This window comes from Agelaius phoeniceus, chromosome 4 (assembly GCF_051311805.1).
Source record: "Agelaius phoeniceus isolate bAgePho1 chromosome 4, bAgePho1.hap1, whole genome shotgun sequence".
NCBI lineage: Eukaryota > Metazoa > Chordata > Aves > Passeriformes > Icteridae > Agelaius > Agelaius phoeniceus.
In genome coordinates, this window is record NC_135268.1 from 44,551,737 (window position 1) to 44,569,529 (window position 17,793).

Consider the following 17,793-nt stretch of genomic DNA (forward strand, 5'->3'; position numbering starts at 1 on the left):
GAAATAAATGCCCATGGACCAATATCTGTAGAGCAGGTATTAGTTTATTGCAGTGCTGGTGGTGAGGGGGATATCTCCTCCTAACTCACCCACCCGTGTCAAGTGCTGTGGTGTATTCATACAGTAAGTATTGCTTAGTATTGCTATGTCACTACAACATCATCACACATGTGCTGGAACTAATTTACATAGTGTGATCTTATGTTATTAGATCGTTCTTTTGCACTGCATTTGTGTCTCCCCAATTCAGGGGTTGTCTGGGGTTTTTGATGAAGGCTTCCCAAGGTCTTCTTCCTGTCTGAACTTTTCAACTTTGTCTTCAGAGCATGCACAGTTACAGTGTTCCTTGGTCTGTCTGTTCCTTAGCCAGTCTAAATTCTTCATTTTGTGGCTAATTGGCTTTACATTTGCCAATTTTTTATTAGCACTATACTTACCTCCCATCCACCTGGTGAGTTTTTTCTTAAGTTTTTTTTTTGTCTGTTCAGCATTAAGCAACTACTTAACCATATACCAGCCATTACATTGTCTAGAAAGTTATTTATATCAGGTTATTTATACCAGGTAAAAGCTATAATTCAGGTTATATCAGGTTATATCTTATAACTCAAGCTATGTAACCACCTTGTAACTTTGACCTGAGTTATATAGGCATCACCACACAGCCTACCTAAAATCCGCGCAGGACACAGAGTAATTAAAAACCGCACTACTGCCAAAGTGAAAACTGGTGCCACGGGTTTTCTCCCAGCGTTGCCAAAGAGAGGCGATTCTATTTCAGACTCTCCTGTGCGGAAGTTGCCATTTGTGGAAGGGCGACTGGAACTGAACTGCTGAGCTTCACCATAACAGCACGGGCGGGGCCGTGCAGTGCCGCGCCGGGCTGGGTCGGGCCGTGCCGGCGCTCCCGCCCCCGGCGGGCGGGGCTCTGTCATGTGGCCGCGGCTCCGGGAAGCGCCGCTCGGAGCCGAGCCGGGCATGACCATGGCGGGCCGGGCGCTGCTGGCGCTGCTGCTGCTGGCGCAGCCCGCCTGGGCGCCGGACCCGGTGAGCCTGGCGGGGGACGGGCGGGGGAGAGCGGGGCCGGCGGGAGCGGACGGCGCCGGGGCTGGCGGGGGGGATGCGGCCGCCGCCCTTCTCCAGCCGGGAGGCCGGGCGAGCCTCGGGATCCACGCGTGTGGATGCGCGGCAGCGCCTCGCTGCCCCCACGGGCTCCCCAGGCCGGGCAGGGCTCCTGCGGGAGCGGCGGGAGGGGCTGTGCGAGCCCTTGCTCGCTCCTGCGCTCGGATCCGTGCCCCTCTGTAGTGTCAGTGTCGCCCTGCTACACCGCAGCGGCGATCTCCAGAAGGGAAGTTCGAGGGGCTTGCTGGAAAAGCGCACGGTTGTGAATCTGCTGAGTGTGTGTGCTGTGGCTCAGCGAGGGGAGGAGCGTGGAGCAGGTGGCCTTGGTGTCCTTTCTTGCTCTGTCGGCCGTTTGGGTATTTTTAACTGAACAAATGAAATATTTAACTTTTGGTGGAATTGGGAAGCTGGGAAGGCGGAGGTAGTCGTTTGGAGCAGGCTGGCTTCCATCTCCTGGGCATGTAAACAGTTGCTCCTGTTTCCTGGTGTATGCCTGAAGCAGTGAAGCATCCTTTCATCTCTTGAAGTTCCTAAATTTACTCGTCCTCTATGAAGAGAACAAGTTTTAAATATCTCTGGGTTTCAAAATATTTTTTGCAGTCTATTTTTAAATATTTTAGGAACATACTACCTCTTTTATGTCTTTTATTCTTTAGTTTGTTCCAGGTTTGGTTTTTTTTTTCTTTTTTTTTTTTTTTTTTTTTTTTTTTTTTTTTTTTTATTTTGGGAAAGTTAGTATGGGTTTTGTGAAAGGGGAGAGCTGAAGAAATGACTGTGGGCATGTGGATGGCCAGTGTTCCCTTAGCATCTTTTAGTACACAGGATTTGGCTTTTCTCTCTCCCCTCTCTTCCCTTCTTCCAGTCCCATCCTACCAGCCAAGAGCAGCTTCCTGATGCTATAAGCTATCTGCAGCTTAAAACACCTTCAGAATTTTAGCCAAAAGTATCCCGGAGTATGGAGTTGTAGGAGAAAGTGCCAGCTGTCAGCAAAGTAGTAGCATGAGAGCTTGATTTGCATGTGATTTCACTTGCTACATCTTTGCACTTGCACAATATCCTCTGTGTATCCAGGTTGTGCTGCTGTGCAGCCAGATATTAGGCTTGGATGTTTTATTTTTGTTTGAGATGCAGGGCTGCTTTACACGCTGAAGAATTCTTCCTAAGTGCCACTGAGTTCATCTCATTAACAAAGAACACAGAAGATAAATGCCTTGAATTGCATCTCAGAGGTGCAGACTGTCCGTCCCTTCAGCTTTCACTGAGGCCCCCTCAGCCATGCTGACCTTTTTGTCCAAACTGCAGTTTAGGTTGTCTTGTCATTGTTTCTTCTACTCCAAGAGTACTCTTATCCTCTGTGTTCAGAAAGGTGAACAGCACTGGGACTCCTGCAGCACAATAGTGTTGCATTGGCATTATCCCATGAGGGAAGAGGAGCAGAGAGGAAAATGTGTTAGATCACAGAGTTCATAGACCAAAGGATGCTCAATATTACCAATTGACTGAAAAGCTGGGTTTATATTTAATAGCTCAAAGAGGTAATTTTCTATTTGCTTTTACATAGGAAGGTGAAAAATATAAAATACATAAATATTAAGGAGGGATGCCAGAGATGGTCTATCTCAAAAATAAAGAAATAAAGGAAGTGCTGGTATTCCTTAGACTGGACAACTTACATTCAGTCTATTTCATATTAATGAAATCAGGTTAGGTGTCAAAATATTTATTCAGCAGTTATTAAACCATGCATTAATTTTCTGTACTCCAGTCAATAATAACTGTTACTACTTGATATTTTTTACAGTCCACCCAATTCATCTCAACAGCTTGCTAAGTTACTTGTTTCTGTTCCACTTTTTTTTTTTATACAATCAGTCAAAATATGAATCTTCTGTGATACTTCCACTTTTTATTTCCATATTTCCCCATACCATGTTCTACTTCTCCTCCACTGCATTATCCTCCTGTTAATGTTTCAATCCCATGCTGTCACCCATCCGGTTTTGTGTCATTACATACATCTCAATTTCAAAGTTGGCAGTATGTAAGATAATCAAGATATGCAACCTACTGGTGAGAGTACATTTTAAAAAGCAAAACAAAGGGAGCATTAAATCACCATTCAAGAGTAGCTGTATTGCTCTTAGGGGGTTCAATAGGTGTTTGAAAAGCACATTTATAGTGGTAATCTGCTGTCTGGGTCCAGCTGCCAATAGCTTTTTCTAGGGGATGACCTCTGGCTTGTCACATTGGAAACTGAAGGTGATTCTGTCATGCTGGAAGGATGTTCCTGGCTTCCTTGGACAGCATTTATTGTTGTTCTTCCAGTGTCAAGCCTCTGCAGAGAGGAAAGCCCAACTGACCACAGTGATAACTTCAAAGCTGCTTATTTTACTCTGGTTATAGAAAGTGCTTGATGGATTTTCTGCTGATTCTGGAAAATTCTTTAGGTGTCTTTTTTTCTTTTTTTTTTTTTTTCTTTTCTTTTTTTTTTCTTTTTTTACCTTCTCAGAAAGCTTTGCAGATAATCTTTAGCTGGTTGCAAAAGATAACCTTTTTAACTTTTTTTTTTTAATTTCTTGTTAGAACTTCTTTTAAAAAAAACCAAAACAACAAAACACCCCACTTCTAGTTTTCTGTTTGTCTTGACATCTTTTTAAGTTGCTGCCTATGTGCCAGGAGCTGTTGCAGTCACTTGGTTTGTTCTCATTGGAGAAGAGACTGAGGGGAGACCTCATTGCAGTCTACAGCTCCTCAGAAGGGGAAGGACAGGGCAGACACTGATCCCTTCACTGATCTTTTCTTGTTGCTGATCAACAATAGGACCTGAGGGAATGGCCTGAAGCTGTGTGAGGGAAGGTTTAAATTGGATATTAGGAAAAAGTTTTTCACTGAGGCTGGAGGGGCACCACCCGTCAGAGATCAAGATGCATTTGGACATGTTCTCAGGCACAGGGTGGGGCTCTTGGACTTGCCCCGTGCAGGGCCAGGAGTTGGACTTGATCATCCTTTGTGGGTACCTTCTAAGTCAGGATATTCTGTGATTCTAAAGTTAACCTAAAGGAACAGTTATTATTAGCTCTAATTTCTTCAGACACCTCAATCAGTTTTGAAAGATGTACAGGTTGTTTTAGGAATTACTGACGTCTTTACCTTGCTTTATACATAGACAGGTTAGAAATCTAAAAATACCACATGTAAGGAGGGAGCATTTTCTCTGTTCTCTATCCCTTTATCTGTTGCGTTCCTTGCCGTTTTTTGTAGCTTAGGCTGCAAAGCACTGGGAAGATAAAAATAGGTGCAGATACAGGATTAAAATCTCAGGGGAAGGTGCCAGGAGTGACATAACGTTTTGCACCTTTAGCTTAAAATCCTCTGAAATCATTTTGCACAGGTGCCACTGTTTCCTCTGTGAGCACGGGCTCCATTGACAGAGTAATGGAATTCTGATCCACTTTGGATAACTTTTTTATTAGAAGCTTTGTCTGTCAAGGAAACATATTTTTGATGGAGATATTTCCTGAAGCTCCAAATGTGTACATGCATTCCAGGAGGGTGTAAATGTAATGTCACTTCTTTCTGATGGATTTTAGAATTGCAGGATGGAAAATTGCACAAGACAGTTCCGTCAATACTGTTAAGCATTCATCTGGCTTTGCACAAAACCTCTGACTTTTGTTGCCTAATTAGTCATCTGATATCCCTCCTACCCTCCTTGTTTTGATGCTTCCTCACTTTGAAAATTAAATGGCCTTTTGTATTTGACTTTTTGTTCCAGCTGTGCAAAGGCTGTTAACTGCACTACAGTGAAATCTAGGAAACAGAAAGCTGCTGGCCCTATACCTTCACCTCATGTGTTGGAAACCCAAAATTCATCTCATGCTTTCTCCCACCAACTGGAAACAGCAGAAAGAGATAACATTATAACACAGAGAAATCAATCCCAATTTAGAATTGCTGTTTCCAGTTATAATAAATTAAGCTGTTTCAAGTCCGTGGCATTGTGTAAGACATTGTGTTTTCTATATTAATGCATTAAAAACAGATAATGAGATTAGCCCAAAGAGAACATTGACATGAGTTAACTTCTTTGTCCCAGTTACATAGGTGCTAGAGATGTTGTCACAGTTTTCACTGGAACCAGAATGCCTTTCAAGGACACACTAGTAATCTAATAAATACAGCCTAATAAATACTGGAAATCAAGGGTGGGGAGGAAGGGAAGTAGTGGTGGAAGGATCGCTCCATATTTTGTGTTCTCTCTCCCAAACAATTGTGCTTTGGGAGCTTTTCTATGGGCTCCCAGAACAGCACATGTACCTTTCCTTTTTCTTAGTGAGATATATTAGACTCTAAGGAGCTTACTGAACTTCTCACATAGTTTTGGGACCAAACCTGGCCTGCTGTCAACTGGCTTGAAGCACAAGTGTGGGTGGCCAGTAGGCATTTGCTTGTATGTCACTGGCTAGAACATAGAATTACAACTGTGGCATGTATATGCATATGTTTATTATATTTATATGCATGCTTTATGTAATTGATAGAAAAACAACCTTGCATTCACTTTGAGTACATCTAAAATAGTTCTCAAACTTTCATTTGTAACTAGCCATGCTCCCAGGAATAAAGGTATATTTTTTAGTTACATTCCTGAATTGCACCCCATGTAATGTTTAGCCCCACTTCAGCAGCACTTCTCCACACTGAATCCTCAGCTCATTCCACCAGCTGAGGGATTGCCCAAAGTTCATTCTGCTTTCCCTACTCCAGCTGTACCGTGCAGCTTAATACTAAATTAGGAATGACACTATAAAATGGGATTATGAATTAGACAAAGAGAACAGACTGGTCCATACTGAGATCTGAGGTTCTTGAACTTGTATAAAGAATATGCTTTTGAAGGGCTCTTCATTAAATCGTATGGAGTAAAAATATATACAATTTGTATATTTATCATACCCTTGTGCTTGCCATGGAGTACATTAGACAAGTTGTCTAGAGGTCTGTCAGACAGCATGGGGAAGTCGCTGCTGGTCCTTCATCCTCTATTTTCCTCTTTCCAAAGTCCCAAGACTTTGAATTAACTGACTAGTCCTAAAGGTTCAATTGAAAACTAAGTCTACTAGAATAATAGTGTTTTACAAAGAAGCTAAATAGTAATGTTTCATTGTCTTTGCAGTATGGAGAAGAGTGTAGGAGTAAAATGTACCCTCCTTCAGGACCAACGTAAGTAATCTGATTCAACTTGTCTAGCAAATTACAGAGAAGTTGTGATTTGCAAGTCTGAACAGGGTTTTTTTCTTGAAACTTGTTCCTGTTGCAGGTCTAAAAAATGCTAGTTACAGGTGGGAAGCACCTATTTTGTCAAATGTTTTTTCAGAGACTTCTTTAAATTTGATCTCTGGTGTTTTTCTCTCAGGTTCAAAGGTAACATACCCACATATGTCATAAATCTCGATTTACCTCCCAGCAGAAGGTGGGATGACTTGATGCGTGACAAAAAGACAGAGGTAAGAAATGCAGAGCTGCTCTGAAGCTTAGCAGATACAAAATTAGCACATAGCCTTTTGTTTTGAGAAAAGCTTTTAAAGGAATACATGTGCTGAAAGTATCTGAAAGAGATAATATTTCCTGTTGACTTTTCTAATATGATTCCAGTTCAAAATAATAGCTTGAGTAAATTTTTTTTTTCTGTTTAACACTTAAGCTAGCAGCATCAAGTGTAGAGACACTGGTGTTTGGGATGTAGAGGTGTAAAAACCAGTGTGCCATAAACAAGTATGTGCCATTCTATTTATCAAATCTCCTTAGTGGTGAGGTGGTGCAGAATGAAGAGGGAGCAATACACCAAAGGAATAGCCTTGGTAAACTGAAGTGAAACTGAGGCAGCATTTCCTCTCTGCACCTCCCTACTTCTCTCAAAATGCTGTGTGAGATGATGAGATGGCGAGGGGGAAATTAAGAGCTTCCTACCCTTTTCAGGAATGCTGGTTGTGGCACTGGTGTTTACACAGCACAAATAATTTTTTTTTAATATTTGAGCCTATTTCAAACTGCTTAAAAACAGCTGTGGTGAAGATGGATGAAAATTGAGTTGAGTAATTTTTAATTTCTCAAACAAGGCTAGGGCTTTTTTTCTCTATCCCTTGACTTTGGACTTTCCACTCTGAAAGCCAGACAAATTCTACTTACATGCTGATATTTATTTTAAAAGGCGTTGGAAGCTTCAGGTTTCGCCTTAAATTCTGAAGAGTTTTATCTCCTGTGTACTTTGGAGCTTGATCACATGGAGTGGAACTCTTATTTGTGACATTTACATGTTGCAGATCGAAAGCATGTGCTTTCATAAGAAGTTTATTGAGTGTTTTTTTCTTCAGTAACATCAGTGCTTAAGCAAAGAGCTTGAAATTAACATTCTGAAAGATAGAAGAGTGCAGAGTATTAAAATGTGTTCAAAGGAGCAGAAGATGAGGATGGCTTTCCTGTAATTTGTTATTTCTGGTAGAAGGACACATTGGAATTAATCAAGAAAGTTACTTGAACAAAGCTTGAAGAGTGATTCTAGTGGGGACTTGGGGGTATTTGTCTCACTAAGAAGGTGACATTTAGCACTTTATTTAAACATGTATTTTTCTCAACAAAGTTTTTTTTTCAAAAGTCTGTCAAAGAGTTCTGTTAGTATTTATCTTAAGCAATTCTTATGCTTAAGAACTTCTATTCAACAAAAGTCCTTGCTCTTTTTAGCTGAAGACTGTGGTCCAGAATATTAAAGATATAGCAAATACCTTCTTTCCCAGTGGCAAAGTTGTTGACATAGTGGATAACAAAATAGTAAGTATTTTCAGCTTAATTATTTTATTACTGTATGCCCCGACTACAGAATTAGAATGCTTCTGAATCTGGCAATTAAGAACTTTCAAAATTATTAATTTACAAGTTCTTAATTCCATTTCAGGAACAGAACAAAAATGTTATTTCAAACAGTCACTCTGAAATTTTGCCTTGTTGTCTACTCTGAATGACTGAAACCATTAAACAAAAAATGCAGGATGCAGGTCTCTTCCTCCTCTAATTTTTCCTAAGATCTTTTCAAGTTTGGATTAGTACCACTAGACAAATATGCAACAGCCTTAGTTACTGTAGCAAAACACTTGACTGAAATTTTTTACCATGTTCAACTTCTTTTAAACAGTAGAGTAAAATCAGGTTTTGAAAACTGTAATAAATGTCTGGTTACAGGTACAACTTTGACCAGGTCTCACCTTAAAAATTAATTTGATTCTGATTAGAATATGCTTTGGCATGGAACAGGAGAAAGCAGTATAGGGTTAGAGACAGCCAAAGGTCAGATCTCTACCCCACCTTTAGTTACAGCTTATCCCTGTGTGCCTGAGTGGACATAAATGCAGCTTTTACAGGTTGCCATGCCAACATGTGAAAGTCAAGGATGCCCATAAACACTGACATTGAGCTCCATTGCAGTTGAGCTTTTTATGTATACAAGTCCTACTTCACTTTTCTGTCTCTTGCTGCAAAGAGAGGCTGTGCTCATATCCATTGCTCACGTCACTGTTTTGATAAGTAGGAGTTTTACTTCCCTTAAGTGTATACTTATCTTCCAAGAACTTTGCAAACATCCTCAAGTTCTACAGGCTGCAGAGAAATTAAACACTCAGTAGCTGGGAGTAAAGTGTGCCTGTTGAGGAGACATTTGTTGTAAGTAACAAAATACTGTTAATTTAAACATATATCATACAAAAAAAAACTTTTCCTTTCAGGCTCATCTGACTGCTACACTTCCTTATCCTTTTAATGAAGAGCTCCAAGGGATTGCAAATTCCTCTGGGATTCCTCTGGGTAACAGTTTCCAACACTTGATTAACATAGTAGAAAGCTAGGAATACAGAGTCATTTCAAATTAATGTGTTTACCAATATACAGTTAGTTGTGACTTTAACAAATCATTACTTAAGTAGTTAAAGCAATAAATTACACCTCACCCTAAACAAGAACAGTGTTTTAGAGAAGAATAAATCACATAAGCCTTTTATCAGGCTGGGACTGCTCTGTAGAGCTGTAAGTTCTCACTCCTAGGTTTTGGGAAGTGAAGCAAGTCTCAGCTGTGTGCACCAGAATTTGAGGGAATCCTTTATTCTTGTTGGTTTTGCACTCTGCTGTGTGTCTGCTGTTGACATAGAAAGAAGTCAAGGCTCAGTTTCCTGCTGTGCTTTCTTTCCCTTGTGGTCCCTGCCATGTCCTTCTGCCTTCCCTCTGTACCTCCTGCAAAAGAATGCCATTCCAGATGAGTAGGCACTGAGTTCTTCCAGAACTGAGACAGAGAAGGAGCACTGCCTGTTTGCACAGCTTCCCTCATTCAGGAGCACTACATCTGCTGCTAGCAGTAGTTCTTACATGGCAGTAGTGGTGCATATAGCAGCTTTCTACTTTAAAGTGAATTTTATAGCTTGTTTTGGGGTTTTCAGAGGAGGAAGTAGCAATGACTGTCAGCTTTGTGCATGGTGAGGCAGAAAGTCAGGGGATTCTGATCCCTCTATTTGCTTTTCAGGAAGCTCTTGATTTTGCTGAACCAGTCATTTTAAAGATTAAAGGAGATTTAAATTGAAATGTTTAACAGAAATATTACAGAATAATGAATTTGCACTATGCTTTTTTTCTAACATTTTTTTCTGTTCATGGCAAGTTTCTAACTATTGAACCTTGTTTCTTTTTTTTTTCTAGGGGAAATCGTTATTTTTAACATTTTTTATGAAATTTTTACTGTATGTACATCAATAGTGGCAGAAGATAAAACAGGTAATGCAATCCAAAATCATGTTAACAGTTTTCTTTTATGTAGAAGAGGGTCCACCTCAGTTATGCAAATACAGTCCTCCTCAACTGCAGCCAATAAGGTCTGTTAATAAAAGGTAATAATAGGTATATTCATGAAAGGTAATAATAATGCCTAAGGTAATAATAATGCCTAAGGACTGATAAGTAAAGGTATTCCTTGAGAAAGGGAATAAGAGTTCATAAGTGTCTTAGGTTTAAAAAAAGGGACAAAAATACTTTCAAAGATAATTTAGGTTTGGTTTTGTTGGATGGTGAATTTTTTGTGATTGGGGTGTTGGGGTTTTTTTAAGAGGTGGTATTTGTTTTTCTGGGGGAAAGAAACACCAGCAACACACTTGAAACTTTCTCAGTGCCATGCAGGATTTTGCATCTAGTTTCTAGATACTGCATGTGTATGCTGATAGAGAAAATGGACAGTCTCTTCTGAGAAAGGAGACTCTTTCATTCTCCTTCTTTGTTCTGCAGCCCTTGTCTGCACCTGTTCCAACTTAGGAAGTTTCTGAGGGATTCTCAGAGTGCTTACAAACATCTCACTTTTAGAAGAAGCTCAAGGTGTTGCCATTGTGTTAAGATAATGTGGAAAGATTAGAGGCTGAGATGGACTGCAGTTTGCAAGATGACTTGATTTCAGTTATGGCAAAACACTTCTCTGACCAATAAAAACCCATCATTATATTGTGGTTATGAAAAGGGCAAATAGAGAATGCTATTTTCTTTGCACACTTTCCCAGGTATTTGACTGCTTACTCATTACTTGGGTTTCTAAGCTGAAATTTGTCCATTTGTTTGGAAAATTGTATTTAATTATTTATTGTTGTATAGGGAAGCTGTACCATGCCAGAAACTTGGATTTTGGACTCTTCCTAGGGTAAGTACCTAAACTTGTGACTTTTTTTTTAAACTCAAAGAAAAAGCAAGCTGAACTTTAAATAGCTACATACATTCTTTGAGTCTTCTTTGGATGTCTGTAGGACTGTGACAAGTAATTCTCCATTGTGTGTTGTAAAAAAAGGCTAAAATTAAAAGATCAGGATATTCTAGTGATCTTATGTCAAACTGCCCCAAATGCATCAAGAACAGCTGTGTTTTGCTACTTACTTTTTTTCTCAGCTGCAGTTCAAACTGTGTCAAACCAAAGAATGGCCCATGTAACCTGATCTCTGAGGCACAGTATATCTTGTTCTTTACATGATGGGATGAAGCATCAATTTTAATATATGCAGTGACACGGAGTGGCATGGCATTTTAATGCTTCCTCCCCACTCCTCCCCTCCAGTTACTGTACTGTGCTCCACTGACACTTCCCCTCATTCTTCATTTCCACACAAACTCTGTAGTTTGTTGCCCAGCACTCATTAGTTCTCCTTTCATGCCCCTGATCAGGTAGTTCAGCATCTGCTTTTATTACCCCAGTATATTTTGTAACATCATTCATCCTGATGATGCTCAATGCACAATTGGAATTTAAATGCTCATCTTTATTAAAATTCTTACCTATCTATTAAAAGCTCACCTATTGTCTACTGTGACTCCACTTGTCCCTTGGTTTGGCTTGTGTTGGACTTCTCTGACTTGCCAGAAATACTGTGAACATGCTTCCTGAAAATTAAGCAAACTTTCAAAGCTGCTCCCAGAGTCTGGATTATTTCCAGAGAATTTAACAGTCTGCTAAGTGCTCTGTATCAACCTTTTGCCTCCAAATTGGTCTGGCTAATTTTACAAACTAGGATTGGTACTTCCCTTCATGTAGAGCAAATCCAGTAGTACATGGTTTCTCTTCTGCCTTTGAAAAATAAGAATTCGAGGTTTGGTGTCACAGGCAGTAGCTGTAGCTGCCTTTGCCAGCAGGTAGAGAACAAAGTTGTGTGTTCAAAACAAACCAGCTGTGATGGTGGTGCTGTTTAATCCTGAGCAATATGCTCCTGGTTCAAACAAAACTTAGTTCTTTTCACTGCCAGCCTCTGCATTTAGACTTCTTAGTTGTTCCTTGCTGGTGCTGCTCAGGTAACTACAGAGCAGTGATCTTGCCTGATGTGAGTTAGATCAGAGGACAGGCATCGTACACAGGATAAATGCATGCTGTGAAGGGAAGCTTTGAAAACTACTGAGGGAAGTTTCAAGTGCTGTACTGTCTCCTGCAGGTGGGATGTTAAAAATAATTCCTGGACGTTAACTCGGGAACTGAAGCCTTTAGTGGTACTCTTGGACTTTCAGAGAAACAACAAAACAGTGTTCAAGTCCACAAATTTTGCAGGATACATAGGCATGGTGTCTGGAGTCAAACCAGTAAGTATGGGAATGGAGCCTTGTCAGTTTGTTACGAATGCTTCAGACTTTCCTTTAATATTCAAATTTTTCTGCTTTCATGCTGTGCCTTGGGATGTTTTCCAATAAATGATCTCTAAGTTGTTCTGGTGCACAGCATAGCTACTTGAAGACAGATAAAAGAAAAAAATGCTGCACCCTTCCTTGTGAAAGGAGGTTGACTAAATGAAATGTTTCTGTTTGGACAGTTCTTAAAAACAGCATTGAATTTTGAATATGAATGAGAGTGAATACGAAGTGCTGAGGTGGTTAGAGTTTCTTGCTGGCTAATAGCTAATGCTGTGATCCCAGAGGGGGAACAGCACACTTGTGCTATTTAATTCTTTCTCCAATCCTTCTTGGAAAAGGCAGTCCTGCATTTTAAGATTTTTTTCCTTGGGTTTTTATTTAATAGGCACCTGAAATCTGGGGTAGCTGAATTCAGTTTTTGTCTGAAACATTAGTTGCAGGAGACTGAGATTTGAGGTTGAATTGTGTGTTCAGTTAGCATGGACTGCAGTGTGTGCAGCTGCATGCCCATGCAAATAGCAGTAACATAGCAGGGTGTGCTTAGCACTGGGACTTAAAAATCTGCCTTCAAACTAGAATAGTACTCAGAGGTCTGAGAAGAAGGTGACATACAGCAGGGAAAGGAAAACTGCTAATTCAGCAATGCAACACAGACCAAGAGGAATAAATGGCCACAGGCTTGACTTGCTCAGCATAAAAGCATGCCGTGCTAATTGTCTGCCAGGTCAGAAAACTAATTTCTACTTATTCAAGCCCTGATAAATTAGGTTCTTCTCTACATGAGCTTGATCTTGCAGTCTGTTACTCAAAGGGGAAGAGCCTAACAAACAAGCAGCTCAATTGACATCTAAATTGCAATGCTGCCTCTTGTTTATTACTGGTACTCGTGGGCTGTCAGTGGCTGAAGGTTGGCTTGTTTAATGCTTTTCAGAACTTGTTCACTCTGACAATGAATGAGCGTTTCAGTCTTGATGGTGGTTATGTGGGTGAGTAATGCTCATTTCTTTCATTATTTCTGCACAAGTTTTCCAGACCTGGGCAAACCAGTTACCTTAATAAACAGGCACACAAATGGTGAAAAGATTGCAGATGAGTTAGATAAAACACAGCTTATTTTAAAACCAGCTGTGGAAGTTAGAGTAGCATGAGTGAACTGTCTGAAAACTAATTATTCTGATATTTTGCAGGAATCTTTGAATGGTTTCTTGGTAGAAGAGATGGTATGTGGATGGGCTTTCTTACAAGAACTGTATTAGAGAATGCTACAAGGTATTCCCTCTCCCTCTAAATATTATGCTTCTTTAGTCTGCTTTGCATTCAACTAGCATGAATACTGTAGATGTATGCTTAATATCCAGTGATATAGATACCTTCCTAGTGGCCTTAACTTTAAATACTGGTGTTGCTGGTACTCTGGAGCAGGAGGCAAAGCATCACACGTGATCCCTCAAATATTTTTCCTCAAACTTCTTTTTTTCCTGATGAGCCTGTTGGTAATCAAAATGGGTTACAGCATTCTGCATCAAAGCACATCCAACAGGTACTAGTACATTGTAGGAAGTAAGAAGAAACAAAGCTGTTATGTAATAAATCAATTCAGTGGAATATGACACAGTATGTCATCATTTTACTCATATTTCAAGTGTAGAAAAAGTGCAGAGAGCACCTCTAAACAATCTTACTTCAGGTACAAAATGAGACAAGAAGCTTTGCTTAAATGTGTTCCTTTATCATGATCCTGTTTCCTCATATGTGCATGAAAAGGGAAGAAAGGCTTAACTACCCAAACTTGTCATGGGTCTGTGGAACTTGCTCTTCAGTACTTGAACCATTTATAGGATTTAATGTCCAACATTATCTTACCCACAGTTACCAGGATGCAAAAGACAGACTGGCAAAAACAAGATTGCTGGCTCCAGCTTACTTTATTCTGGGAGGCAGAAATTCTGGAGAAGGGTGTGTGATAACTCGATCCAGGACAGCTGCTCTGGATATCTGGGAGTGAGTATGCTTGACCTGACACCTGACTCAGCCTTCCAGAAGAGGACAGGTTCCACCTCTAATTGTGTGCTCTGTTTCTTGTGACTTCTGTTGTACAAGAACTCACTTCTTTACCATCATTGAAAAATACCACAGCAAGTCTAAAAATATAATGTATCTGTATATAGTATATATTGTATATGTGTACTTGCTGTATATTTAGAGAAGCAAAGCACCAACTTAGACCTCTTTTCCAGCCTTGATATCAAGAAGGGTACATGGTATGTGGTAGAAACCAACTACGATCGCTGGAAGCCTCCACTGGTGCTGGATAATCGTAGAGGACCTGCAATGAAATGCCTGAACCAGACAACACAAGAGGTAATCATCCTCCAAATACCTCATATCCTGCTGGTCTGAAACTCCCAGCTTGCACTACTGACCTGACACAGCCAGGAGCATTCAGGTTATTTTCAAGGTCAGCTGTAATGACACAAGTGGCTGATGATTTTGTGGTACCTTGTCTCTGCTTCTGGGTTAGAAGAAGCTGCCTCTTTACCTGGGGAAGGTTTGTGGGTTTTTTGTTTATTTGTTTGGGGTTTTTTGGGGTATTGTTTTTTGGTTTGGGTTTTAGTTGTGGTTTTAGGGGGGGATTGGGTTTTCGGGATTCTTTTTGGTTTGGTTGGTTGGTTTGTTTGTTTTGGGCTTTCATTTCATCTAGGTGGGTTTTCTGAAAGTATCTCCAGCAGTTGCATATGCAGGAGGGTACACCCAGAGATACCTTGAGAAAGACTTTTGGTGTTTTTAGGGTAGTTTTACCAGTGAAATTAAAATACACACTCTGGGGCAGCAAACACACTTAAGTGTGCCATGCTCTACTAAGATCTGGTCTGGTCAAATTTTTGCAGCCCACATTCTTCTGATATCAAAGTGTTATGGGTATCTTGTACTCTTAAAACTGCATTGTGTTATTTAAGTGAAGTGTAAAACAGTTAGTTCTCAGCAGTTACATTAACAGGTAATGCCCCTTAATATCAGTGTATTATTTTCTTTCAGAATCTCTCCCTACCTGCAATTTATGATGTTCTCTCCACAAAGCCTGTGCTCAATAAGGTAATGCTTCTATTTTTGCAGGAAGTTTAGAGTGGGGAGCAGACCACTAACTACTGTACATATAAGGAGGAGGCTTCAGTGGTACATTCAGAGGTTTTTAGGTGAAAACATGTGTGTAAAAACAAATTTCATATTACTTTGTGAAAGCAAAATGTAATTGCTGGAATAGCTATTTTCCAAAGGCCATACAGCTTTAAAACTCTCAGTAGCCTGAGCCCTTTCCTCATAGTAGCTGGTCCTAGTTTGAGGCAGCAGCTGCTCTGCAGACATCTTGAGCACCTTTCTAACCAGAGTTAATGTGTGATCTATGTCTTTGTAATTCACATAAAACAAGTTAAAATACCTCATGATTTAGGCATACTACAGGCACATTACTCTTGCAACACAAGAGGTTTTAGTATGGAATTGAAATTTTGGTGTTTAGGAAAAAAAATCTGAAGGAAATAGTTTTTAAGAGTTCTTGAATGATGAAGTTTAGTTCCTGTGTTAAGTAGAAGCAGCATTCTTGACTGAGAACACAGACAATTCATACTTGCATGTTGTTGACTGAAGAAGGTAAATGCTTGTAGAACTGTTCAGCTGTATCAGAGAGAGTTTTTCACTAATTCCTGTAATGTGGTTGATTTTCTTTTTTCCTCTTCCCCCCCTGTGCCCATTAGCTGACAGTGTGCACCACGCTGATGGAGGTGTACAATGGCCATACAGAGACTTACCTGCGGGAGTGCCCAGATCCCTGCAGCCCTTGGTAGCCCTGCTCCTCTCTGTGCTGGAAGCTGCTTGTCCCAATTGGTGTCCTCCTTGAGAAGATGCTTCTGGAAAGAGATTACTCAGTCTCCTTTCTTCAAAAATCTAATGGCTCTATAGAAATGGCAAAGTGTTTCTAACAGTGAAGGACCCTATCTCACAGCAGACTTTCTTGCTTTGTAACCAGCAGTTCTGCTGACCAGAAATGTATCCTCACAAGTGTCTGGTGTGATTTCAGCTGTTTCTGCCAAATGAGTTCAGCAGTTAGTTCTAGATCTCTTCAGTCTCGGCAGTATTCTTGGTGTGTTGTTCGTTGGGGGCTTGTTAATTTTGGGGTTTTTTGGTTTGGTTTATTTAGATTAAAATCCCAAGGAACACAAGTTATAATGGCACCTACCAAGCATCAAAAAGAATTGGGTGTAAGAAGACCATCTGGGACAATACAATTCTGTTATTTTTTCATAAGCACTTAAAATTAATTGCTATTGTTCTGGTATAATGTGAGGATATGTCTGATATGCCCTTTTATAAAATAACCTACCAAGTGTCATATATAGTCACAGAAACAAGGTCTTGGGGAAGTATCTAAAACAAAATCTGAGCCAAGAATGTCTTGCTACTGATTTATAACTCTTTTGCTGAAGCTCTTTCTTGGCCTGTTAACAAATGTGGTTTTTTAATACAGATTTTTCTGTTGTCTCAAAAAAAATACTAATTCAATAAAGAAAAGATACTTTCTGTCACCAAAGTACACATGTACTGATTTCATACTTCAGTCTGAGACGTCATGCATGTTAGATACCAGAGTGCTTTCATTTCCAAATAGACTGTGTCTGCAAAACTGATTTCTTCTGATTTTGTAAACTGGTAGTTAAAACTATTATCATAAGGCAGTTGGGTTGTTTTGGTTGGTTTTTTTTTGAAGCTGGGGAAAGGAAGCCAAGTCAGATTACACCATTGTCTGCAATTCAAGTTAAGAAAGAAAGGTTGTTTAGAGAGAAGTAGTAGCACCCTAGTATCCTAGGAAGCAGATAATGTCAGAGGCAGTAATTTTATCTGTAACACTGGCTGCATTGCTGGGACTAGCTTACAGTTCCAACTCCTGTGTTTTCTACACAGGGATGCTATTTACCAAATAATTTTAGCAGCTGATAAATAAACACGGCTTCTGGTTGAAGAAAATGAAGTACTGATACTCTAGGCCTTAGAACAATGCCTGTAGTAGCACAGCCAGAAGCAGTAAAGGGGGATGTAACACTGACAAATTGAGAGCACACAAAAATCAACATCCCACTGATTAAACAAGGGCCAGTCTAGTTGTACATCTAATTTCTTTTTTTAACTGAAGCATGCAAGCAGAAGTGTGTTAGCATGATTGTACTACCAGAGTCCATTTTTAATCTCAGCTATGAATATTGAAATCCGTTGAAACCAATAGTGAATATATTGAAACCAAATATAACAACACAATTTAAATCAGTGAAAAATGCATGTGTGAAATGCACTTCCTGGGCCATTTGATTCATAAAAGATAATTGAACAGATGTTGCAGTCTGTACTGTAAGGAGCCTATCGCCTGTTTCTGAGTGCACACCTCAACCTGCCAGGGGATTGTTAGGATTTATGTGGAATGAAGTTATGTAACATCCA

At 40.0% G+C, this 17,793-nt stretch overlaps 1 protein-coding gene across 1 annotated transcript; it reads left to right on the forward strand.

Annotated features, from left to right (window-relative positions):
* The first annotated feature begins 891 nt into the window (after nucleotides 1-891).
* On the forward strand, nucleotides 892-16,894 carry ASAH1 (N-acylsphingosine amidohydrolase 1). The gene is made up of 14 exons (XM_054633265.2): nucleotides 892-1,047; nucleotides 6,299-6,345; nucleotides 6,539-6,629; nucleotides 7,864-7,950; nucleotides 8,898-8,976; nucleotides 9,859-9,933; nucleotides 10,795-10,840; nucleotides 12,114-12,258; nucleotides 13,238-13,292; nucleotides 13,494-13,575; nucleotides 14,176-14,307; nucleotides 14,544-14,667; nucleotides 15,343-15,399; nucleotides 16,059-16,894. Exons 1-14 carry the CDS (start codon nucleotides 934-936, stop codon nucleotides 16,146-16,148), a joined length of 1,224 nt encoding a protein of 407 aa, XP_054489240.2. The 5' UTR covers nucleotides 892-933; the 3' UTR covers nucleotides 16,149-16,894.
* Nucleotides 16,895-17,793: the final 899 nt, after the last annotated feature.